Genomic DNA, 25240 nt, shown 5'->3' with positions numbered 1-25240 from the left:
CACTGAGGCATCTGCATTATCCCCAAGTACTTACGTGAAATTAAATTTGCACATGTTTATCAGGGGGTAGAGCCCAAGGTCAAAAATTGGGATGAAGACAAGAATAAGAAGTGGATTTAAGAACTGCAATACAAAAGAATGGGAGTTTAGTGACTAGAAAGCAACTTGCAGTAATTAAACTCATAAAGCACTGTCCTCCAGAAATAATTCCATTACGGAAAGGACATGAACAAACACTTAAAAACCTCCTTTTAAAATATAATCATAGTTTGCACTTCGACAGCTTCTGCTATTTAGTTTTCACAGGCACGAATACATTTTGTTCATATCGTCCCCTCCAAGAGGTAAGCAAGCAGCACTGGCCCGGTTTCCCTGAAGAGAGAACTGAAGCATTATGTTTTTGAAGAGTACAAAACCCACTGACAATAGAGGCAGATGACCTTCGGTGCTGTGGTGGGACCTTACAACAAATCAGCAATAATGGAAACATCTTGGGATTTCAGCAAAATCCCAGAGAAACAGGCACTATTCTGTGAGATTGGCAATTTCTCGCACTTCCACACAGCTTGGTAATCCCCCAGGAACTAAACTTCTCCTGGGAGGGCCAGAGCTTGTCTGCCAGCCAGCAGTGGCAGAGCAAGAAAATTGAGAGTGATGGAGAACAAGCAGAGAGGAATGCTGTTTCAGTTTCGAAGGAAGATTTCAGGGAACAGGACAGCTTTGAATTTCTCCAGAGCTGTTCAGTGTAAGAATTGTAATCAACTGTGACAACACAGCACCGTCTTGGAGACTTCACATTTTCATCTGCCCTGCAGAAAGGGAGGAAGGAAACATATTTCAGGTACAACACTCAACCCAGTGCAGGGGCATGTTAAAAGCAGACGCAGCTTGTATCCTCCACATGCCAGCACTAGTTCAAGAACTATTATGGTGGCACGTCTCCCCACAGCTCTGCATTATTCTGCAGGATTCAACCTTGGTGTTAGGACATCCTTGGGGTCTTCTGAACCCCAAGAGTAAGCTTGCAAAACAGCTAGTGAGCAATAAGAGTCCACACCACAGCAGTCAGCAGATGCACTGCTATTACCTTCAAAAGGAGCAGAGAAAGGCCACTGGTCCCATGAGAAAAATAAAAATGAGAGAGAAAAAGAAAAAGAAAAAAACATTTATAAGGGATACCCTATAGTATCTTTTACCTGCATTTGGTCAGGCTGAAGGACATATATTCCCTGAAACAAAAAGATATTCCAAGTGATTCATAAACACCATAATATAACAGTGCATATAGCAAATAACCAACCAGTCCAGTAGAAGCCTTAGTAGCAAACGTGGTTTCCTCAAACCGTTTATGTTGGCTTTAGCAGCTGATATTGTGCTCTTGACACTTGTCATCTAAGGACACAGTGTTTTATGAGAATCGTTTTGCAGAAGGAAGCAGCACTCAGTCCTTGATATATGGCAGCTGGGACACAGCCTGTTACAGGTACTGAGACCCATCTTTCAGGCTGGCTGAGCTATGAACTAGGTGACTGGGGAGGAATGGGCATGTTAGTGCCCAAGTTGGGATTTGGGCTTAGAGCTTCCTCCCTCCCTGCTTCTGTAATAGGAAAAACCCAAATCCTACAAGTGAGTTCCCTCAAGCTTCAGGACCCTCTGAGCTCCGTTGGCAATTCTCCCAAGCACACCAAAAGGATAACTAAAGACCATCCCTGAGCCGGCAGGCTGCACAAACACCTCTTTCCTCCCTCCACCTGCCGAGGGCACCTAATGGGCTTTGGTCAACTGTGACTTCTTGGTTTGAGCCAAGAGTCCTCAAGGCTCTAAGAGATGCCTCACATTTGCATCACTGTACCCAGCGCCCACAATCAGGCAAGGTCAACAGGGATGGATGGAGGGATCCCAGTCCCCAAAAGAGACCAATGAGCTGTCTCCAGGGAGAGGCTGGAGTCTGAACTCCACACAATGCTTTTCATTTGAAATTAAGATGAAGAGAAGAGGTGGAAAAATTAAGAAGGAAATAATGTCTTTCCAGGAAAACACTGTGGGGGTTTGTCTCCTGCCTGCCAGCAGCTGCCTCCTGGGAGAGTGGAAACAACTGGTCACAGCAAAGGAGTCTTACAATTAAAAATATCAGGCAAATATCCCCTCCTGCTACTTTGTGCACACTATACAAATGTGCCATTAGGAAACAAGCCTGCAAATATTTCATCTCACACTAAATCATTCCCTGTTTAACTCCGGACTTCCTAGCTGAGCCCTTTGTCTGCAGAAGGGAAAAGCATGGAATATTACAAACATGAACTCCAACAAGCTTAATGGTGGGATCACCCCAACGTTGCAGTTAAATCTCACCTTCATGAGTTGGGACAACTCACCAGTGGAGAGCAGATGAGACCGAAACATAAGCCAAAAACCTATCCGAGTTGGTGTGACAAAAAAGCCCTGAATATGTCCTTCTCCACCAGGGAGAGTTTAGTAAATGACATCTGGTGATTCTGCTGTATCTTCTGCTAATGGATCACTAAGTGCATGTGAGCAAAACAGCAGAAAACAAAGTTTTTAGATAGACATCACAAAGACCGCATGAACTTTCATTGCTTTGTCTTTCTGAGGTGGGTAAATATTACCCAAGGTGTAGTCTTTTTCATGCCTCATTTGAATTAATTAAGCCTAATGAGTATCACATGCTGAGAGCCCAATTTTTAACAGAAGTGACATAGCAAGGCTCAAATTTTGGGCTTTAAGTCAATTTTAAACTGGAAAATGGGCATTTACAATCCTAAATTCTGATGTGAGCATCCACAGGTAAGATGGCCTGTTAAAACACATATGTCTGGAAGCCAGCCCTATATGGTGGCATCTTTAGGTAGGTAGCTGATCCACATTTATCTGGCACTGCACCCTGTACCATTTGCCATTCACATCTTTGAAGCACTTTATGGCTACAAACTAATTAATCCTCATCACATCTTTACCCTATACACAGAATTCCTGCTGGTGCTGAGAGGCTTCATTAGTGTATCACCAAGTAAGCCAGAGCAGAAATAAACAGCTACAACAGCTCTAGTTACACCTTACAAGGGCTGTGTGAACCTCCCATGACTTCTCTGTCTTCAGTGGGGGTAGCAGGTTGGAAATCCTACCTGCTCAAGGTCACAGAGCAACTGGTTGCCAGTAGGTCAGCACTTCTGATCTTGCAGGCTGCTGATGGCTCCCCAGCCCTCACTCCTTGCCAAGATGTGCTGTGATGAATTGAACGCGGCTGCACAGAGCCTCTCGCTTCTAAGCACCAAAAGTGCAACTAACTCACCCAGACTCATCAAGCAGATGCTCTTAGTACTGCAAGACTCTGGTTAAAAAGCAGGAGCAGTGATGTTACTACTAGTCTTACCAGCCCTGGTAGCATTAAGTACTTACAAAATCAGCGTTCATTTTTGTGGCTTGCAAAGTCCACCTGGATCCCTAAGGAGAAAACAGAGAGCTGTGAAGCCTTCAAGATGTCCTATGGGACTAGAAAACATGAAGACAGAGAAGACGACAGTGCTGGAGGTCTTATTTCCCACCTCTTCCTTCCCTTCCCTGTAACACCTGCCAGTAGACAGGGCACATTCTTCCTTCTCACCCTCCCGTGCCAGACACCCAGCAGGACTGCGAAGGGATGGCCAGCAGTCATGGTGGGTACTGCCTTAGCAAGCCCCTGGACACCTGGTAGGAGCGTGGCGCTCTGTATCCCCAGGAAGTTTTGGTGTTATGCTGGAAGGACAAGGGTGCAAACCCAAGTCGGCAGGCAGACCTGCAATGCACTGTACTGTACCTGCTGATCAAACAGGGCCCAGAACATTGGCAGTGGTATGAAGAGGAAGAGAACACGCGTCACCATTTTAACCTCCCCAATCAGCTGTTTCTATAAAGGGAACAGGCAAAAAGGTAAGATGAGGGTGAAAAGCCAACAGGTGATTCAAGTCACGAAGCATAAGAGCTCCTATTTCTTTCTGCATGGCAGTTATTCATTGCACTTATTCATGATGCTGGACATATTTGCATTTCTGCATTTCAGTGCAGCACCTAAACTGTCCATTAAGGGTCAGGAGAGTACATATGTGGGAAGGGACAGGACAAGTGAGAGCCCGGTGCATGTGAGGAGTGGTGTGGCCAGGCCAGTCTTGCTGCCTCCCCTGTCTGTCTGCCCATCTTCCCCCTTCCCCCTCCAAACCTGCCAGTTAGAGCATCACTTACCGAGTATTTTTCTGACGCCCAGTCCAGCCAGTGATCTCTCTTCGGAATCTGACGGGAGCGGTTTTTCAGCCGGTTTTTAATAGCAAACTAGGGAGAAAAACAGGTAACTCCCTTGTGGCCTACCTGCCCTTGCCACATTCCTAACTCAAGGCTGCCCTCCCCATCCCTGAATGTAAGCAGCACCAGAAAATTGCTGGGGTTTTGCTGGACACTTCCAAATCTCGGGTTGGATGCTTTATGAGCAATTCTCTGCAGGGAAGTTTCTGTGACATTGGTTGATTGAAGGTATGATGTGGGAATGAACTACCTCATAGGCTTGTCTTTCAGAGACAAATCTGACACTAGCCTCCAAAGACTGTTTCATGTTTGATTTAAAACCTGCTACATAATAAAGCTTTAAACATAATTTCTTCAGTTCTCTTCCAAAAAGCACCTGTCGGATTGACCGCTGTGCTGGGGAGGAAATGCCTCGTTATCCAAAGCAATGTCAAAACCAGAACTCTCACTTCCTTCTTGTTCTGTAGACCTTTCTTTGCATATTCCTGGTGCAGCCCATGCCTCATTCACTCCTAGACCAGCTTTCGAGTTGGTTTCTCACTGGAGGAGAAATCAGTGACACTGTATTTATAACTTGTTTGTTTATGCTGTGTGCTCCAGTCACTGAACACAGCCACCCTGGCAAAAAGAGTGGCAGACCTCACTTAGAAATCCTATCTTTAAGATCTGGCCTGTTTCCCCAAGGTAAATCTGTCACCAGGATTGACCTAGGTAAAAAGAAAACATCTGCTGTTAGCAACAGCTTCCTGAAAAAGAAACATCATTATCTACCTAATAATAAGAGACTATCTTTTCACATACTATATTCAGCTCACACACTATGAAAAATAATTGATAAGGCTATAATGCAACTTCAGCAGGTGTCTTGCATTTACATGAACTTGCTGAATGTGCATAATATGAATGTGTACTATTACTGTCTGCTGAACTGATAAACTTCAGTAAAATTATTCAGCTGAAAAAAATAGAGTCATATATCTGATACTCGGTGAGTTTCTGAATTTTCCTTTCAGTTCAGTCTCCACCAGCATCTGCCACTAGTGGTTCTACTGACATCAACTGAACAGTTCATGGAGCTAAGGAAAAGCAATTGAAATGTTGAAAGAATAAACTAGGACCTAAATGTGTTTCTTACTCCTTACAGCTCATCAGCAAGATATCCAGGTGCAGCATACTGAAGAACTCCAAATGTCACCTCCCCTTTCCCTTTTCTCTTTTCTGACCTGCAACCTCGGAGTTATGCTTGAAAAAGAGAGAATGGCACACACTTACGCCAATGCATTTGCACACTTCCAGTAAGACGTTCCCTTGTGGTGGTGTTTTTCTGTACAGTCCACTTCCAGCAATGAACACAACTGAAAAATATTATAATCCAAATGGGAATTCACATGACTGAGGCTCAATCCTGCAGTAGCTTCTGGGAGTGATGCCCCACCCCTGTATTCAACAGAAATCCTCTGCCCTTGGGGCTTACAGGATTGCACTTTTAACAAAATAAATATACAGGATCCTTTAATGCCTTCAAATGGAACAAAATGCAATATCCTACAAGAGACAGTATAATCCCTAGGGAAGTCACTGTCATCTTCTCATGATCAGCTCTGGCACAACAGGCATCTCCATATCTAATTCATGCTGGGAATCAAAGCTTTGAAAATTCCCTCCATCTATGCTTTTTGTAGGCTAAACTTAAAATACAATCCACATTGAATTGCTGCACCTGATGTTGAAAATCATCCCTGACTCATTGCAACCATGTGAGGATTAATCCAGATCCAACGTGGGCTCTGTGTACTTGCATCTCACACACATTTCAATGGAAACTGCCACAAAGGTCACTGCATCACACACTGGTGTTAACAGAAATTACCTCCATTTATGGTTTCCATGAAGGGTTATACAATTTAAGATATTGTTTTGTCTTGGTTTTCTCCCTCAAAGCACAAAGAATATTGGACCGAGGCTTCAAAATCCTGTCAGAGATGGGGCTATCTGATTACATATAATTTGCCCTGCTCTTTGAGAGCCTCTGAGCGCATTGCAATTCTGAAGGTGTTAGCAGGAAGAAGCACAATAAAAGCTGAGTGTGAAATCCATATAGTCTGTCCACAGCCAGTGGAGAAAAGCAGGCACCTCTGTCCTAACACAAGAGGCCTGGGACACTGCAGGGAACTCACCATTTCTCTTTGCTGACTATGAAGACCCTTTGCATCCAGTTTTGACTTGCAGAACTGTCAGAGAGACGTCTGAAGTCAGTTTAGGTGAGTCGCACTGAAAGACACTTTTCCAAAGTCACCCAGAGTGGGTAGTTGCACTACCTGATTTTTAGCATCTCCCTGTGGACCTGTTGGTGCCTCTAAAAGGTGATTCATTAGGTTTGCTGAAATACCTTCTGGGGATGCCATTGCCTCCTTTGGGAACTGAGGTTCCTGCATTAGGTTTGGCATTTGGAATTAAATAGCATCAATCCTCCCCCACCTTTCAGAAACTGAAGCAGCCCAGAAAATCTTGCTCCATTCTGATTTCCATTCTGCCTCTAAACCTATCCTTGCTTTCCATCATCACAGGGAGAGGGCCAGTCAGGGCTGAAAGGGTACTTTCTCCAGTTCTGCATGCTGCTCACATAGTCAAATATATTACTTCCAAGAGCATTTTAGCATGTTACAAAAGAACACAGAGCTGCTTTGCCGGGCAGGCCGTGGAATCTGGCAGCAGGACACTAGCTAAAAACACATTTCGATTGATGCCCTCACAGAAACTGCAATATTTACACGTCCATTTTCCCCTGGGCAACTACCACTCTGCTAGAAACATTCATCACACAATGGTGCACAGAGGAGCCTGTGCTGCCTTAAACTGATAGGAACAGGCCACAGGGGAAAAAAGAAGCTTCTCAGGCCCATGACCATGCACTTTTTTGAAAATAATTGCTGTAACGTTAGCTGTGGCCTGGTGACATTTCTCCAGTGTTCTGATTCTTCTCACTGATGGAAGTTTGAGGGGAGAGAGCAACATTCACATTCTCTGGGGGATGAACTTTTCAAATCACAGATGCTGTGGTGAAATCACACAATTGCTTGGTCTCTCAATTAAGCTAACAAGCTGAATGAGAAGTCACCCCATGCTGTGTCAAAACCTCTCAAATGCAGCGTAATAAGGGGACTGCTCCCCTCAGCAGCTTGCAACTGTGAAACTAAAGCTAATGGTGTGTCCTCTGCATTGGCTACCAAGGAGTAACAGTAAGAGTGTGGAAATTGCTGAGTATTTTATAAGGGTTGAAGAAGAAATCTCGACAAGTACATTAATGGGGCTAAGATGCAAGCTTTAGGAAGCAGGGTGATTGCAGCTGCCTTCTGACACTTGGACAATAAGGGCTTTTTATTGCAACATAATACTAAGTTGTCACCATAATTGTGGGAATTACTTCAGCCAAGCAAAGTGAGACAGCTCAGAATAAAGTAACATCTCATTCAGCTCCCTCTGCGATTTCTGTGGTCCATAGATTCTGAAGCAAAAGTCTGAGCCATTAAAGATGGCCCCAAGCTGCAAAGAGCCTGTGGAAAGGTTAGAAGTGGCATGCTAAACTTCTCTTCTATAAGCTGGGGAACTCTGAGGACTGCTTCGATCGCAGTTCAAAGGCCAAGCCTGCTCATAGGCAAAGCTGCAAGCCATCAAGAGAATCATTTTGGTGCCTCCCTTTGCTTTATAAAGTAAGGCGATTGTATTGTAAAACATCCACCAGACCACCCTCTCATCAGTATCATGATAAAGGATTGTAGTAAAACCACGGTCTGCCCACCACTAAGTGAACTAGTGTTTTTTCTTGCTGTTCTGAACCATGGAATTGTTGGATGACCTTGAACCCTTGAGTTTCCCATGCAGAGCTAGTGAATTTGTGCATTTTCTCATCTATCCATGGACTCAAAAATGGTAACTCCTACTACAAGCATTACTGTTTCCACTCACCAAGCGCCAACACCATCAGAGCTGCTGGGACACCAAAAGCCAGTGCATAACAATCCTCTCCAAAACATTTCACATCCCCTGAAAAAGAAGTCAGAAATAAAAGCACCTCATTACAGTCAGACTTATGTTACTGGGGTCTTTGATTTGCTTCCCCAAAGTCAGTCACTTTCCCTGGCTTTAAATCTTCTTTGCTGGTGCTTGACACTGTGAATTGAATCTCCTTGAAACAGTTGTCCTCCCTTGATGAAGACAATTTGGAAGCCGGGTTAGTGTCTGCCAGCAGAAGCCGCTGATAATGGGATATTGATGAGAATGGTAGAAGGGAGGGGGCAGACAAATAGGCAGAAAGAAGTAGTAGGAACTGTAATTGGGAAAAAAGATGCAACATTTAAAATAACCTGAAGCCATTCTGTATTTGCCTAGATCTAAATAACCACTACTGTGTTTCCACATTATTTGTGCCAGCCACATGAGTTATTGAGCTGAAAACCTGGATGTGATTTCACAGCAACCTACAGTGGACAAAGTGGAAGCCAATACCCCTACTATATATGTAGAAGCACATGATTAGTCTTAAAAATCCAGTTCCTTTTCTTGCCGCTTTCCCAATCTCACTAGAGGCAGCCTGCTCCAAATGTCAGGTCTTGCAATAACCCATCAGGAAGCCAGGTTTGTTACAGTGTGGCTTTGATTGATCTGAGCTATGGTTCACCGAAACCCTGCGCCTCTTGGGCCAGGTCAATTTTTGCACCACGTGAACTTAGAGGTCCAGTTGCAAATAGCAAGCCCTCAGTGGGGTCTGTGTTTGTATGCCGGTGGCTACAAATTACTGCATTCTTACATGGAGTAATAACAAAATGGCTAAAATAAGCCAACATAGTTAACAGGAAACCAACCCACGAAGCCTTCAGTTGTTCCTGTTTGCTGTCCCTGGACAGTCACGGTCAGCCACATAGCTGTGTGCGTGCATAGCATTTATTTACTTATTTTCAGCAATTTAGCTGAAATCCAACAAAGCTGGCAGTGAGACATTATGAGCACACTGAACTTTTGACATGCAAAATGAGTTGGACTTCTCCACTTAGAAGTATATATTCCACATTTCTGCCAAATGTCTACGAACTGCATTTCTTGCTCTTCCAAGAAAAGCTTTCACACTTAGCAGAAATTTTACTCTTTCCCCATCCTCTCCACCTCATTCCCATGTTGCAACTAGTTTATTGCTAGGCTATATTGGCACAGTTTTGGTGTTCAAAGGGGACTGGATTTTCATCTGCCCACTGACTACATTGAGCAAAAGCCCCTTCCCAACAGAATGCTGACCTGGGGACACCAGTGAGAGAAAGAACAAGAGATACAGCATTTGTCTTTGGCCATACGCATGGTGTAAATATGACATGAAATGAACGGCCTGTTAAAATAACCACTCTGAACAAAGAAAGCTTCCTGGAGGCCACGGGACGGAATGAAAAGAATTGCTACTAAGTGTGAAGGCTACCTTGTCCCTCTCCCCATCCCTATCTCCTGTGGCCTGCTGCTCTGCCTCTGTGTCTGTATTTGGAGCATCCCAACCCCCTCGGCTTCTAGGCACTGCGATACAATGAAGTGCGTGCAGCAAGACTGAGGGACTAAGATGTGTTGTGCAAGCTGCCTAGAATGTAAAGTAGGTCTTAAGTGGGGCACAGGCCTGTGCTTTGTCTTCAAGGCTAGCTGCTCAGGGCTGCAATCTTGCAAGCAGACCCACGCAGACACCCCTGGGTGCCAGGACAGAGCCCTCCAGAAGTCAGCAGCACCCTGTGGGAGGGAGAAAGCAGGACTTCAAAACCAGCCCTGCTAAGTTTTTCAGCCCTGACACCTGCACGGGACAGCAGAGATCAGTTCCCATCCACAGGCTACCTGCAGGCAAGACTGGGGAATAATCCTTCACTGGCAATGGGGAGGATTAGATGACCATGTAGGTCCTTCCACCTTTCATATTTTAATTCTACAGTTCAGGCTGGCTTTGAAATACAACCAGGAATATAGTTTCTGTGACTTGTCTGCTAGTACTATAAATCTATTACGCTGTTACGGCAGGATTAACAAGGCGTAAATGCAATACACTGGCCACTCCACAGAAAATGTAATTTCTGCCATTCAGTTGTCGTAAGAGCCCAACTACGCACAGCAGAGTAGTCAGAGGGCAGCTAATTTATTGTCTTATTCTAAATCAACACTGACCTCTTAATACAGGAGTTACAAACGTGGAGATCAAACTTCCAGCATTAATGGATAAATAGAAGATGGAAAAAAACTTGCTTCTCTCCGAGGTCTAAAACAAGAGAAGACATTATCAATGTCACGGCTAATGCACAGCATTGGGCTTGCAAATTGAACACTATCAATTCTCTTGTTAGGAAGGCTGGGTAAATATTGACACACAGTGCATAAAATGTTAAGCAAACAAGCTTGCGTTCAGGTGATGGTAAATGCTCACACAAATCAGCTCACGTTACTTGAGAAGTGCTTGGGGGCTTTTCGGCATTTCAGAGGAAAAGCCACTGCTTCGAGAGTGTTGTGAGATTGGAAGGAGGGGAGAGCATTTACTTATTCAGAACAGGTAGCATAATTCAGATCCTCTGTCACTTAATTCAATCCAATTTGGCACGGTTTGACAAGCTCATCATTTCTTCCCATGTCTGAGCTCTTCCCCCCCCCCCCCCCTGTGTAGAAATAGAAAAAGAAACCTGTGTATTTTGAGGAGCTGGTAATGACAGCATAGATGAGAAAATGCCAGCAAATGAGAGGTATCCATCAGACAGGAGATTACCAAGCTGAGGCCAGTCAACCTCAAACTAATACAGTAAATTAAATCTAAAGGAGCAAATTCAAGAGCCTGATGGAAAGATGAACTCTAAGAGTTCAGAATTTAACTGATGTTGTAACATATTATAGTTCACATAGTCAAAGGATTCCTGTTGATCTTTTTTCTTCCTGCATAATTCATAATTTGGAAGGAATCAACAACTTGATGCAGAGTTTGGTCCTTTTTGCAGGAGCAATATGTGAGGGCTTTCAACTGAGAGCAGTCTCTCCTTGCTTGTGGGGGAGACATACATGCACAGTCGCATGCACATAGACAGTGCTAAACCTCCTCCCTCTGCCTGGATGGGCCAGCAGAGTGGAGAAAGAAGAGCAGGCTACCTGACCTAGCCCACGCTCGTCTGTATCACCAGCTATGGGGCACCTGATTCAGTGAAACCGGCATTTAAGGACAGCCCAAGCCCAGGCAGCCAATATACTCATATGTATCTAGGCTTTACTCCCAGCTGTCACCAGATCCTGTAAAGGTAGTGGGCAAATTGCTTGGGACATGGCTTAGTGCCTGGCAGATTGCTCCTTAGGGCACCTTGAGCTACACCTCTATGACTTGAGCATCATTTGAATGGGAAGCTTTAACTTAGCTGAGTGTGAGGAATCTCCTCAGGGGCTTGGTTCTATCCCCTCTCCTTCTAATATGTCCTGCTTCCTTCTGCTCCCTGAGACAACAATATTCACAGGGCTAGAAAACAGGATAAAATGTGAAGAATTGCAGGCAGCTAAATGAGGACGGCTCATAAGGAATGAAGCCTGGGATCCAAAAATGTAACAGAACTTCCCGTGACTGATGGTGCAGCCAACAGGAAATACTGCTATTTCATATGGCAAGAAGCCTCTTATCACAGGGGATTACTGCAGGGAAGGTGGGCAGGTGGGAGGGATTTTCTTTATGCCCCCTTGTGAAGCAGGTACTGGTAAGGTGAGAGTGAGAGCCCCATTGCCTCCCACTACAAGGTCTGGGGGTCCCCTCACCTGGATTAAGGGCTTTTTGCCTTGCCCCAGCACAGTTATGAAGACCCCATCAACTTGAGCTTTTGGCTCTTCCACAGTTTTATTTCCTAGCATGTCCCAGGCAATCTAATCCATACATTACACATAAATGATTTATCCTGGATTAAAGGGTTCGTAGCCTTATAATAATATCTCTATAGCATGTTCCCATGGTTAATAGCAGACAGCACTGGGTCTTACTATCTCTTATACTCCATTTCTGTCCTTACCAGTGTTTTTGATTACCTGGAACTTTCTGCTGCTAGGCTAGTAAAAGTATATTTTCTTCTTCATTCTACCTTTGTGACTAGTTATTTGTCATCATAAGGAAATCTAGAGAAATGAACAGCCTCAGCAATCTCTCCCACTCCCAGAGTAGCCCTGCCATGGCTTGACATGGGTAGTGCAGTAGAGTCCTCACAGTCCTGCCCTCTTCTAGTCAAATTCTCATGCCATATATCTAACCCTTTGTATCTGAGCAACTCAGAATTTCTGAGAGTTGAGAGAAACTCAAGCATGCAGCTCTCAACATGATAAAGTGTAGAGCAAAAATTACCAAAAGGAATGGGCTGGTAAGAGAAGAGAGTAGTGATGCATAAAGAATTTGGAGCATCTTATTTCACACATTTTCAGATTTTAGTGATGGAAAAAAAATGGTCAGAGAAAAGCAGAAGTGAGTACAAAAATAATGACCCAGCAGCTCGCAAATTACACTGATTGGAAAAAAGAATTCCCTCCCTATTTTCTTAATCTTTGGATCAGACGTACATTAGCAACATGATTTGGATTAGCTAATTTGAGAAAAAGTACCGTACACGGTAATCCTGATCTCCTTGGCAACCAGAAAGTAAAGAAACAAAGAGAAAGCTCTTTAGTACCTTTAACACCGTATCACACTGTTTGAAAGCAGCTTTGGTCCTTAATTAATATGCACAGCAGCCTTCGCTTTCATATAACATATCATAAATATAATTTTGTTCAATATTTTTAGCTTGGACTCCTAATCCCATAGACAAAGATGCTTGGAAATCTCCCGCAGATAAATCTACTTTCCCTAGCTGACCTCCTGCTGAATCAGTCTCCATCACTGTTTGTAGTAGTACTGTTCTCAAAGGGGCAGATTCAAGACGATTACACTCATAAAGTACTTAAAAGAAAACCAGAATGATGGTGTGGATTTACCTCAAAACATAAATTTGTCTCTATGTGGGAATAGCAGGGGCAATTTATTTATTCATTTTATATACAGAACTATGGCATCCCTAGTTTCCAGATGGAACAACTAAGCTTGTGCACTTAAGGGCTCAGCTGAAGCTTATTGGTGTCCTGAAAACTGAGGGGGAAACAAATGCTTCATTTCATTGGGAATTTTCAAAACTTATTTCATCCTACCTGGAGTGGAAGATGAAAAATATGGTAAGTCCTCTCAAACACCACTCCAGAGGGGAGAAATATTCTGGTTGGCCGCAAACCTTTCATTCCTTACAAAATCAAAAATTCTCATTCCAGTTTTGAAGACTTAAATTTCCTATCACATCACACAAAACCTTTTTTCTTCTGAAAGGCCAAGTAATTTCAAAATGGTAAAATACAAAACTTTCTACTCTGAAAAGAATGAATAGAGCAGAACGCATTGTCCTTATCAGAAGGCTTTTTACAGTTTTCTTTCTCTAAATTAGTTTTTCTTGAAGGCAACACACAGGTGAATGTTTGAGCCTTAGTATTTGATAAATTTGTTGCAGAGGTGTAGTCTGCATGCTGGAGAATGGGCACAGGCCCACACAACCACAGGCAATTCAGGTTTTTCTCTGTAACTCAGTTGTGGTTGTAAGTTTCGAATAATAGTGTGTATGTGCCTGACTGGGGTGCTGAGATTCATTAGCTGAAGTCTATAAAACACTCTGAAGATAAGTGGTACATATTATCATACTGTAATTAGGTGGTAATTGAAAGATGCTGGATAAACATTATTAATCATTAATATTCATAGAAGTAGCACTTCTGAAAATGCTGCTGTAACACCTGTTAGAATCCTTTTGGGACGACTATTGGCACTGCAAGCTGGGATGCCCACATGCCAGTATGCAATATTGCAGAGCGTATTCCCAGAGCGTGTGTGCTGTACTGCCAGCCTGATTTTGGTCAGAGTTGTCCCAGCTGGGGAGACTGGTGACCACCAGATGATTGCTGCTCCCTCTTCTGCAGCATCCTCTAAAGCACTGGGAACAACTAACAGCACAGGATGGACATGCCTGCAGAAGGATTTGCTTTGAACAAGTGACCATGAAAAATCCTGTGTTTTGTTACTCCTTAGTAACCATAAGTTTCATCACTTCAGCATCACACAGGTCATGTGCAGAAAGCACAGGTCTTCCCAAAATTTTAATAAACATTCTAGTCTATATTATTCATTCATTAAATGCTGACTACGTGCTGGAGCATTGCAAAAGATAAACAGCAAACTGCCCTACAGTCCAAGGCCAAGGTGTCATCCTTTGTCCAACTCTACCACTGCCTTTCCTGACAGACCATTAGTCTAATGTCCTTCTTCAATGCCTCCATTGATGGGAATTTCCATCTCCTAAAGGTCCTAATATTTGACAGTACTTCTCTAGATCTGCTTCTGGAAAATTTTTCCTACGGTCAGTCCTAAATAATCCTCCTTGAATTTAAGCCTACTCATCACAGACCCCAATACTTACTTACTTTCTAGTAGCAGTGGCCTTCTACATATTTGAGGACTTACGCCATGCACAGAAGTTGCTGATCTGAATACTGTCATTGAGAAAACTGAAATTTTTATTTGTGTGTTAGGTCAACATAAATCTAAGTGTTTAATTTCAGGTCAATTTGAAAATTATGCATTTTGCCTGAGGATTAGTACTTCCTGACCTGCTTCACTTCTTTAAGCACTACCTTATCCCTGGTTGAGCCACTGTGCTGCATAATGGGAGTTTGAGATTAGCACAGGTGAGGCGCTAAGCACTCATGATAGAGAATGAGGACTCGAAGCAACTGGACTACAATTCACAGGATGCAGAGCACAAACAGAGCTAAAAAGAAACATTTTCCCAACTCGTCAAAACTCTCCATTCTGGAATATCTAGAAAACAGTCTGGGTAGATTTGGTACCAGCGCTACTTTCAAAAGACTGGAATTTCCTACAGTTCTTTCTGAACAAACCTAAGACACAGACTATGACTGAATCGAGGGAAAATTCTCAAGGAAGCATAGGCTGATGATGCAACTTTCTTTTTCATTTGCTGTATTCCATTGCAGTGCATTATAATCACTCTTGTTAAGATGGTTCAGAAACAGCTACAGTTCCATGATACATGATACGGGATTTTCCAACTACTCTGACGCCCAATTAAGATTTAGATGATTTGATGCAGTTATGACCTATCCTTTCCAACATCAGTCCTGTTCTGCTGTCATCTTCCTTTCCTGAAGCATCTAGATTCTCTCAAGTTTTATGCAAACCATCCTACGTCACATCTTACTACATCTTTTCCTAGCAAACTGGCCCTTACTCTAGTACAACAGGATTTGATCACATAAACATCCTCATAAAGCAGACACTGCAGATTTTAGGAAAGAAAAGAAATCTTACATGCTCCTCTTCAAACTGGTCCCCACCAAATGCAGAGACACAGGGCTTGATACCTCCCGTTCCAAGGGCGATCAAAAACAGACCAACCATAGACAGGATCCTTCATGCAAGAACAAAAATATCACCATTGCAGAACCTTTCCAGTGCTTATGAGAGCATTTTAGTGTCACACAACCACAATTCCTCTGGTATCATTGTCTTTTGCACATGGGTAGTGATCATGAGCCAGGTAAGTGTGAAAAACAAATTAATTATCCTCATTTCTGCATTCCGTACCAGTCAATTAACCAAACTGCTTTTGTCAGTTTCTTGCTGTTCTGACGCCCAATGGACATACTAGACATCAAAGATCCATGGGATTATTTTTCACTCATGTGAGAACAAAAGATTGCAGAGATCAATTGAGAAAAAGAAAAAAAAAAAGGAAAAAAAAAAGCCTTTTCCTGCAGCCTTCCAGCCTGCGTTAGCACAGACAACCTGTTTGAATTAGGCTCATTCCTGGGTGCTGTCTACCTCCCAGTGCTCCTCAAAATACCACTGTTGGCCCAACAGATTACGTCTATAGGGAACAGGAGTGTCAGGACTGGCCAGGTCTTGGACAAAAGGAAACTGTTCTGTAACTGAGATGTGCTCCTGCCTGCATGTGTGTATTTTTAGAGCTATGACCGCCTAGGCAAAAACAGCTTGGCGGTTTCAGAGATGCCAGCTGGGGAACTACTCTGACAAGCCTATCAGTTCAGAATCTAGAGGGCAAGAAGGGTTGCACCCTATGGAGGAGACAGACCCTTCCTCTGTCACATCAGAAAATGTATCTTTGGTTTTGTGTTCCCACGCACACAGGGGAACCTTGCTGAGCCGGGCAGCTATACTGATGAGAAAATGAGGGAGGAATGAGCCTGGTGCAGGCAATTGGATGGAGGAGACCAAACTCCAGTAGCATGGTACATAGAGGGGTGATCAGAGGTCCCTGTCTCAAAGGGTTTAGAGTCTCTGTGGTGGTTTCCAACTCCTCCTGATGCATTCACTCTAGATCCACCCTTCTGTTCTTACTCAGATATCCCAAACCCTTCCCTGATAAAAGCAACCCATGCACAGCCCCCAAATTGCTGGCCTGATGGAGGTGAAACAAATGACAGTCCTGGGTAAACCAACTACCATCACAACTTACTACAGTGCTGCAGCTTCAACAGCTACTTACACGTGAACCACCTGGTTGCCTAGGGATGGAATTGCACCGACTGACTTTATCAGATGGCCAACCACATACACAATGGACAGGTAGATGATCGTCCTGTGAGGAAAGCAAACAGCAGTGACTGAAGGTGCTGGGTGATGTACGATCCAAAAACAGAGTGTGCCTGTGCTTCCTGATACGGCAGGTTTACTTGGCAGACACACAAGGAACTGGTTTGTTCATACCACTGCTATAGCAGGCAGCTATAACTCTTTTGTGTCAACACTGAGTGCACTGGAAGAAAGAGATAGGCAAATGGGTTCAGGTTAAGGAGGGATAGCCCCTGCTTTCTTTGCAGAGGTTGCTGAGCAGGATAAACTAAAAATGTTCCTGTCTTGTCATGCATGGAAGGCTGCAAATAGAAGAGTACTGTTTAGGTCCAACTCAGTTTCCAGATTACTAATAACTGACATTTTGTAGCATTTGGCTAGGTGAATCCCTTGACTGGAAGGCATCTATAGGGACTGTTGCCTACATTCAACCCACCTGACTAACACATCTGAATTAGGAGTGTGGTTTCCCCATTACAAGTCTGGTTTAGACCCCAAGTACCTCTGAAGGACCGAGCTCATCTATCTGCCTCCCATGTCTTGGTGAGGGAGAAGAAACCTGACTAGGAGGATCAGGCTCTTGAGTGTATGCTATTCCTTCATCACCTTCAGGATTAAGAGATGTCTATGTATTTATGGGCAGACTAGACACACACAGAGGGAATGGAAGGACTTCTTAGGACAGAGGCAGTAGAAGAAGCCCTATGAGCTTTGAGTACGGAAGCGGTACTCGACACATCCAAACCCTGGTTGCAACAACTAATTTAGATCCACATCAGATCATTCCTAAAAGCCCCTCTAATCTGTTATCCTGTCCTTGGTATTGGCCACGGTCCAGCTACTACAGCAAAAGCCACCTCCCTTTAAGTCATAGGGATTACTCTATGGAAAGTCTCCTGCCTAATGCACAAAAGTCTGCATAAGGCTTTACCTTCTCACAGCAACATGCTGCAAGACAGATACCCTCAAATACCAATGAACATTGCTAGGTGACCTTAAATAATGAACTTAATAAACCCCCACTGTTATCTTTTTCATTCAAAGGGACAAGAGAATGACTAAAATTGAGCACAAAGAAAAAAAGAACATCGATATCTCCTTAAGAACTTTTTGCTGGAAAGGCATATGGCAGCTGGTTTTTTTCCTGTTGAGACTCTTCTGCCAGATGTGCTTAGTCCTAGAGAGTAGGGTTCAGCTGCACTTCATCACTCTGACAGTCAAAACTCCTCAGACATTGAACAAACAGTGCCAAGCAAAGAAAGTCCTATATCCAGCTGCTCACCACCACTCTGGGGCAGATGATAGCCCCACAACTTATCAGTGGAAGGGAAGACTGCCTAACTTACTCAGGGAGAGCTTACCTAGTTATGTGCTGAGGGAGATGATTTGAGTGAACCTAGGTTTCTCTGGTATAAAAATGGGCGTGCTCACACGTTCCCTATGCTGTCAAAGCATAAGTAAGTATAGTATAGTTAGTGATATTTCATCTGAAACTGTGAGATCTAGAGGATGACACCACTTCCTCGCCATCGTTGAATCCTTTTCAGAAGCAGATCTTGGCAAGCTGAGGGTTAATCACCCTACACCTCAGCTTCCTCAAGGTGGATAGGGAAGGACAGTGGAGGAAAAGTGTGCTTGTGACATTTAATTTGTTCCAACTTTGTTGCCTATTGGCCCTGGGGTGAAAGAGGAGCACAGAACAGCATGAGCAAGCAGATCAGCTGTTCATCTGTTAACAGAGAGGAGCTGACCTTCGCAAGTGTGTCTTTGCTGCACTCTGAGCTAGCTCAAAACCGGGAGCACACACAGCACTGCCCTTGCACAGGCTGCATGGTGTAGATGTATGTTGTCTGAAGTAGAGAGATGTCTTCACTTACTTGTATTTCCCCAGCCATGAGTCTGCCATGATGGCTCCAATGACAGGTGTGAAATAGCATAGCGCGGAAAAGGCATGGTACACAGCAGTGGAGAGATTCTCATCCCAGTGGAAGAAGCTTAAGAAATACAGTGTCAGGACAGCTAAAAGGAAACAAGCAAATCACATCAGATAATTAATGTGTATCTGTGCAGGTAAGCAGGAAACTACATCATGGTGGCAAGAAAACCACTGATTTGTCTAGCAGCTATGAGCATTGTTGTGGAAAGATCTGTGCTTTCAGACCTGTTCCTCATAATCCCCAACACAAGAAAAGCTAAAATGAGATATATGAGTATCAGGCATTCCTTGCTCATAAACATTTATGTTTAGCTGGAAAATATATTTTCTAGCTTATCTTCCTGTAACCTGTAGTTCTGTTTTTGCACATTTTCTATTTGCAAATTAGGTGCCTGTATGATTCAATTCCCAAACACGCTGATTGCACACAACTATGAAAGATGTCACACATTGGAAAACCAGGTTTGATACAGGGAATCATGTAAAAATTTAGACTGGAAGGTACATTTGGAGCTCTCTAGTCCCAACTTCTGCTCAGAGCAGGTGTAGCATCAATGTTAGGGCACACTGTTCATACCTGCATCCCAAAATGCCAATTTACTTTGAAAGACAGCTGAGACCACATACAGCACAGCCCTGGAACACCAGGCTAGTGTGTATAGAAACCCAAGGACAGGAAAGTCGCTTCCCAGACACAGGCCACATACCTCTCATGCCATAGTAGGAGAAACGCTCGCAGAACTCGTTCACCACGATGAAGGCAATGCTTAGGGGGTAGTTGGAGCCACAGAGTTTCTGCGGGAGACAAATGAGAACGTATCAACTCTGTGGAAGCCTTCACTGCAGCAACATATTCCCACAATGCCTGGGTGGTGGAGAGGAGTCCAGTGCAAAAACCAGGCGCCCACTGCTGCTTGACTGGCCTGTGGGTTGGACTCAAAGGAGGGGGGGGACCCCACACCTATCTTGCTTTGGTTAAGGATCCCCAATGAATCAGCTTGACTAACATAGGCCCAGTAAGGACTACCATGGGAATTCGTGGACTGTCAGCAGCCCACCATGCTCATAGCTCCAGGAACTCCAGTGGAAGGGTCCTACCACCTCTCCAATGCAATGCAAAAACCCACTGAGATGCAAAACCACCTTCAGATGCCTTTTCTGCTATACTTCACATAAAGCTACTACCCTGCCCCAAAACTGCTCCCTGTCCTAGTACCAGACCTTGCCTCTGCAGTTGGTAGACCCCAGGGAGCTACTGTCTGCTTCTGTGTGAAGCTGCTCCCTCCTGTGTGACAACTGCCCCCAATCTCTGCACCTCACTTGCATCGAACTGTGCCACCACGTTCACTGAAGCAGAGTGTCAGCCCTCTGTCCTGCACTCCCTCAGGCATGGCATCCCTTTGGTATTCCAAGAATGCTGGCATAGCTATGGATAATTCAATTTATTAATCAAAACTAAACAAAACAGCAGTGGGACTGTCAAACCTGTCTGAGCATGGCCACTCTTTCACTGAATCTGACTTTACTCCAGCTAAAATCAGCAGTTTCCAAGTGAAATACAAAGCATTTAAACAGATGAGTCTTGGCACGACCTTGCGTGGGCCTCCGTCCCTCTTGCTACCTCACTGCAGTCCGAGTTAAGCAGCTTCCAGCTGCTTAGCTCCACTGCCTCGCAACAGGGAAAGCAGGTTTTCACAGCACTGCCCAGCCTCTGCCAATTAGTAGGAGAGAGGGGCTGGCCATGCACTTCATGAGGGATGGGCAGGAGTGTGATATTAACAGCTGCATTTATATTTATGGTTTTGCACAGCCATGGTATGGGCCAGTGAAGTGAGATGAACTCTTCACATGCACTTCTGTGCCTCGTGTCAGAAATAATGAATTCCTGTATTTCTTCCCTGAGTCCCAAATGCAAATACAGATACCAAAACAGATGTGTTTATTCAGGTTTATTTCACCACCAAGAGACCTGAGCTTATCTGGATTCCCAAAGCAATGGCATCAAGTTTAGAAGAGTCTAGCTTAATGATGCTGTCTTGCTCAACATTATACAAAAGCAACAAGAGAGAAGAGCCTGGTTGTACAAAAAAAAAAACAAAAACAAACAAAACAAACCCCCCAAACCAAAAAACACTTTCCATTACTTAACCCAGCATCTCTAAAGACAAATATTTTTGTCCTTTTTTTCATATATATTTTTCTCGTGCTATTTATGGGCTGCCTTTTCATTAAGAAACCCTTGGCCTCTTTGCTTTACTAAAGTAAATATGTAATTATCCATTTCATTTATTATTTACTCTGAAACCATCAAGCTTAGCATATGGCTTGTAAGACAGAGTGGGCTCCCTTGGAAACCACACTGGGGCCTCCTGCTTTTAGACTAGCCCAAAAATGGTGGCATATATAAGCTGTAAAGGCACAAACACACAAACATATGCACACACAGAATACCTTTCTCCAACAAGTTTTTCATAACAAAGAAGAAAAGCTGTAAGAGGCAAATTATGTTTCCTGTGGGTGCTTGAAGACATTTTCTGAATTTGGAAGTAAAATTGTATAACAGGGATATTTTTCTTCGTCTCTTCCATAGACCTTGCTATCAGTACTCATGAGATTTAATAACATTTGATGGAGATGCAGAGCATGACTGTTCAAACCCAGATGGCCAGGTGTCAGGAACCCTGCTGCCTGAACCAGCACTAGATGCGCAAGCCCTGCTGGATTTAGCTGCAGCAGTTTAAGGTATCACATGCCACACTGTGACCTGCAGTGACAGAAAACCTGGCAGTGACCCATTTCAGCCACTCCTGCTCTGGGATGGGCACCTACAGATAAGCAGGGGCAAGCAGGGAAAGGAGAGCATGAAGCGGTGACTTCCCAGCTAAACCTCCCCAAGCGCCAGAGCCAGGACCCTGAGTAAGTGCTTACAAACACAGAGCAACAACTTACAAGCAGGGGTACTTCCATCTGCCTTGTACGTCATAAGATGGCATCAGCACACACAGAAATCCTCATGTAACGTCATAAGATGGCATCAGCACACACAGAAATCCTCATGTATTCTCTCTGCTGTATCACTGACCTGCCTGCGGCCTGCCTGGACTTCCAAAAGCGGGCAGCTTTCATCCATGTGGAGAGCCAGATGCAGTTTGCTTGCTTTCGTGGAGGAGGACCTTGCTCAGCAAAGAGCCTCAGCAAAAGCAAAGAGGCTAAGCCTGGATTCATGAGCACACAGATAGTCTGCTGGGCTTAACTACCACTGTAAACCTGGGATCTGTGGGATTATGCAGCTCTTAAAGATACTGGGGAAGTTGGTAGTCTGTGACTTTGGAAAAAAGAAAGGTCATTTAAAGTGCCAGCTACAGGAGACATTTGTTCTCACCTCTCCTTGCTGACTAGCTGCAAAATGGGACAAAGATTAGTATTTCCCAGGAGCTCTGGATATACAATAGTTAATGTCTGCACAGTACTTAAAACTGGGAATTAAATAGTTGGCTTGCTAATGACATGACTGTGAGCTTTAAGAGCAAGTATTACCATGTTGTCCTGCAAGTCAAAGCAGGTGCAATACAAGTCCTGTTCTCCCTGAAGTCAATCCAGTGTACAGTTTTTAGGGGTCAAACAGTCAACCAGAAATAGCCTGAAAACCTGCACAAACATCAAAGCTGCAAGGCAACAAAATATTCACCTGAATCTGGCTTTAAATCAGAGCCAGAGATGTAAACCTGAGACTCTGGCACTACAGCTGGGCTCTGTAACATACATCAGCGGCCTGTCCTCAATCCATGTACTTCCTTCTGCTTTGCAGCATCTGGGGACCTTTCCCTGGTGGGTTTCATCAAACTAAGCAAATGCACAGGTCAACTCCCTCCCTCCCTCCCACGCACAACATCCCCCTCCGCTTCCGAGAAGTAAGTCCTTTCCCACAAGGAAAGTAGTGTTCAGGAAAAAGGCAGCAATCAAAAGCCTTACCCTTTTTCCCGAACATTCAGACAGTTCATTTTTTCCCTTTAAGAGGCACTGTCTTAACTTAATCTGGTTAGTGGAGGGATTTTTGCCTTGAGTTGTTAATGCTTATTTCAACCCTCTGCAAGAAAGGGTGTTTGTCTCTAGCCAGAGCACAACAGAGGAAAGAACAGAGAGATCTTGCAATGTTTAGAGCAAGCTGAGCAGAAAGCAAAGCAAAGGAAACCAGCTGTAACACTCACCGGGGACTTTTTCTGAACAGGGAAATCTCCTTTGGGGGGATCATCTCCTGCAGAAATAAAAGTGAACAAAGTTTCCTTGGATTCGTTTCTCTGAAAAGCGTTCATCTCCCCTCTTGCTTTGTCTCCCACCATGCTATGTGGCTGTGGTGAGTTGACTGGGAAGATTTCCAACCTCGGGCATGAAGTTTGATTCAGTTTGAGTTAACCCTAATTGAGCACATTTGTGCAGCCAGGGCAGAAAGGGGAGGGAGATGCTACCAGGAAAGACAACTCCAGAGTTCAAGAAGAGTCAGGGAACGCAGCCTAAATCATTCACAGGTTGGGGCTGTCAGCACTTCATGGCACGGACCTCCTATTTGCTTGGCATGCCCCCAGCTATCGTACGTGCACCAGCCAGCACAACACTGTATGCTGAACAGATGTGAGCTGAATAAAAATCCCAGGTCCCAGATACCCCTACAGCCTGCAGATTTAAGAGCAGAGTGTGCATCTCCCTCCCGATGCAGTAATGACAGGTTTATTCTGCAGGGATCTCATTCCACTGAGAAGTCACACATTCATCCAAAGTCATAACTACTAAAATGCTCATCACGCCAAACCCTTGGACACTGGATGTCACGGATGCCTGCACTGTGTTAAATTATTTCTTTGCTATCCCAGGAGTGAAGTGACCCAGTGTTCATTCCTGCACCAATTCCCTGGAATGACCTTGCCTTTTCCTATGGGACAGTTTAATCTGGAGGGCACAGCCAGCACCCAGGAGCAGTCCCAAACCCTGTCTCTACTTCCTATTATCCAAAAGGCCACCCTGGGGCTCCTTAGGTGGCAAATGCATCCTACGCTGTGCTGGGAGCCCCTGGATTCCCCCTGCAGCTATGTGGGCTCAGCTCCCTGCAGGTACCCTGTTGTCACTCCTTCCATGCCCTTCCCACAGGAATAGAGGAATTCTTCATCAGTATTCCTCCAGTGCCAGTTGTAATTACAGAGCAAAATTCACAACCTTCCCATAAACGATCCTCAGTGGCTGTGGTTCTGCAGCATTCTCGGCACAGTGCAGGGGTTTTTTCTTCCCCTTACATTTGGCTTCTTTAAAAGGCAAATGTTCAAAGAATTTTCCCAAATATTTCTCCCTTTTCTTATCAGCAAAAGTACAGACCACATCCAGAATCCGCAGCTGGTACAAGGAGTCTCCATAAAGTCATCCCTAGCTCCAATACTGAGTTGCTGTTAGTATGGTATCGGGTATCACAGGAATCAGGTTTGCAGCTGACAAACCAGGAAAGAGGCTTTCACTCACACCACAGATCCTTAATCTGGCTTCAGTTATTGCTAACAAGACATGGAAAACACTTAGATAAGGGGCTCAGATGTGACAGAGTGCACAGAGGAAGCATAATTACTCTCCGCATTCCCTCATGTGCACTGCTTCCTCTGAAGATCCCTGGGGATCCTGTTTCACTCCTGCTAACTGGGCAGCTAAACATGGGGCCAACTGGGCAGCTAAACGTGAAGCCCAAACTTCAGATGAGGCCAGGAAGGTCTACTGTTTCTTATTCCCTTTTTCTTCTACAGTGACCAAGCAACAGTTTGGTACCTCCCCGCTACTGTCAGAGACCAGCTCCTCATCTTCAGTCCTCCCAGTGATTTGCACACCCGCACAACCTTGCTTTTCACCTAGGTCCCTTCTCAGGTGCTATAAACAGCCGCCAGGGAGCTAGGCTTTGTTAAACCACTTTCATGGGCAAGAGTGACTCAAAAGCATACCCAACACTGGGGGCAGTGCAAGGAACAGGACTTGTGCGTGTTGGTCCTGTCATCTGCACACCAGGTTAGCATGTACTCTTGTGTCCTGCAAGTCTGACCCTGTGCTAGAGGCAGCAGGAATATTTTTGAGGCTTCTGGTGGTGTCTTTTACCACCCTAAGTATCTCTAGACAACTCCCAGTAGAAACCTGCTATATTCTGCCATGCACAGGCGAGCAGAGCAAACACAGCAGCAAAGTTATTAAAGGAGTAATACAGAAGGAAGACAGAAAAGGTTTCACCATCCCTTGCACAGGGCTCCCACACTGCTGCAATGTGATTCCTTAAT

The 25240-nt window shown here is 44.4% G+C and overlaps 1 protein-coding gene across 11 annotated transcripts in view; it reads right to left on the bottom strand.

Annotated features, from left to right (window-relative positions):
- Positions 1 to 25240, bottom strand: part of SLC15A2 (solute carrier family 15 member 2) — a 62258-nt gene that overhangs the window by 23957 nt on the left and 13061 nt on the right. For 8 of the 11 annotated variants that reach the window (XM_030017495.2, XM_030017498.2, XM_030017502.2 and 5 more), the window contains 13 exons: positions 23150 to 23196; positions 19649 to 19736; positions 18883 to 19024; positions 16920 to 17012; positions 15722 to 15821; positions 10480 to 10570; positions 8260 to 8337; positions 5566 to 5648; positions 4237 to 4323; positions 3815 to 3904; positions 3418 to 3462; positions 1197 to 1229; positions 35 to 123 (listed from right to left, as the gene is read on the bottom strand). In XM_030017495.2, the coding sequence (XP_029873355.1) occupies positions 35 to 123; positions 1197 to 1229; positions 3418 to 3462; positions 3815 to 3904; positions 4237 to 4323; positions 5566 to 5648; positions 8260 to 8337; positions 10480 to 10570; positions 15722 to 15821; positions 16920 to 17012; positions 18883 to 19024; positions 19649 to 19736; positions 23150 to 23196 (1066 nt within the window). Of the gene's footprint in view, positions 1 to 34; positions 124 to 1196; positions 1230 to 3417; positions 3463 to 3814; positions 3905 to 4236; positions 4324 to 5565; positions 5649 to 8259; positions 8338 to 10479; positions 10571 to 15721; positions 15822 to 16919; positions 17013 to 18882; positions 19025 to 19648; positions 19737 to 21890; positions 21957 to 22023; positions 22147 to 23149; positions 23282 to 25240 lie in introns of those variants that run through there. The other 3 variants (XM_030017493.2, XM_030017500.2, XM_030017501.2) reach the window with 3 other exon arrangements.

This window comes from Aquila chrysaetos, chromosome 6 (genome assembly GCF_900496995.4).
Source record: "Aquila chrysaetos chrysaetos chromosome 6, bAquChr1.4, whole genome shotgun sequence".
Classification (NCBI taxonomy): Eukaryota; Metazoa; Chordata; class Aves; order Accipitriformes; family Accipitridae; genus Aquila; species Aquila chrysaetos.
The sequence above is the reverse complement of the archived record's forward strand: the minus strand, read 5'-3'. Positions and strand labels throughout refer to the sequence as shown.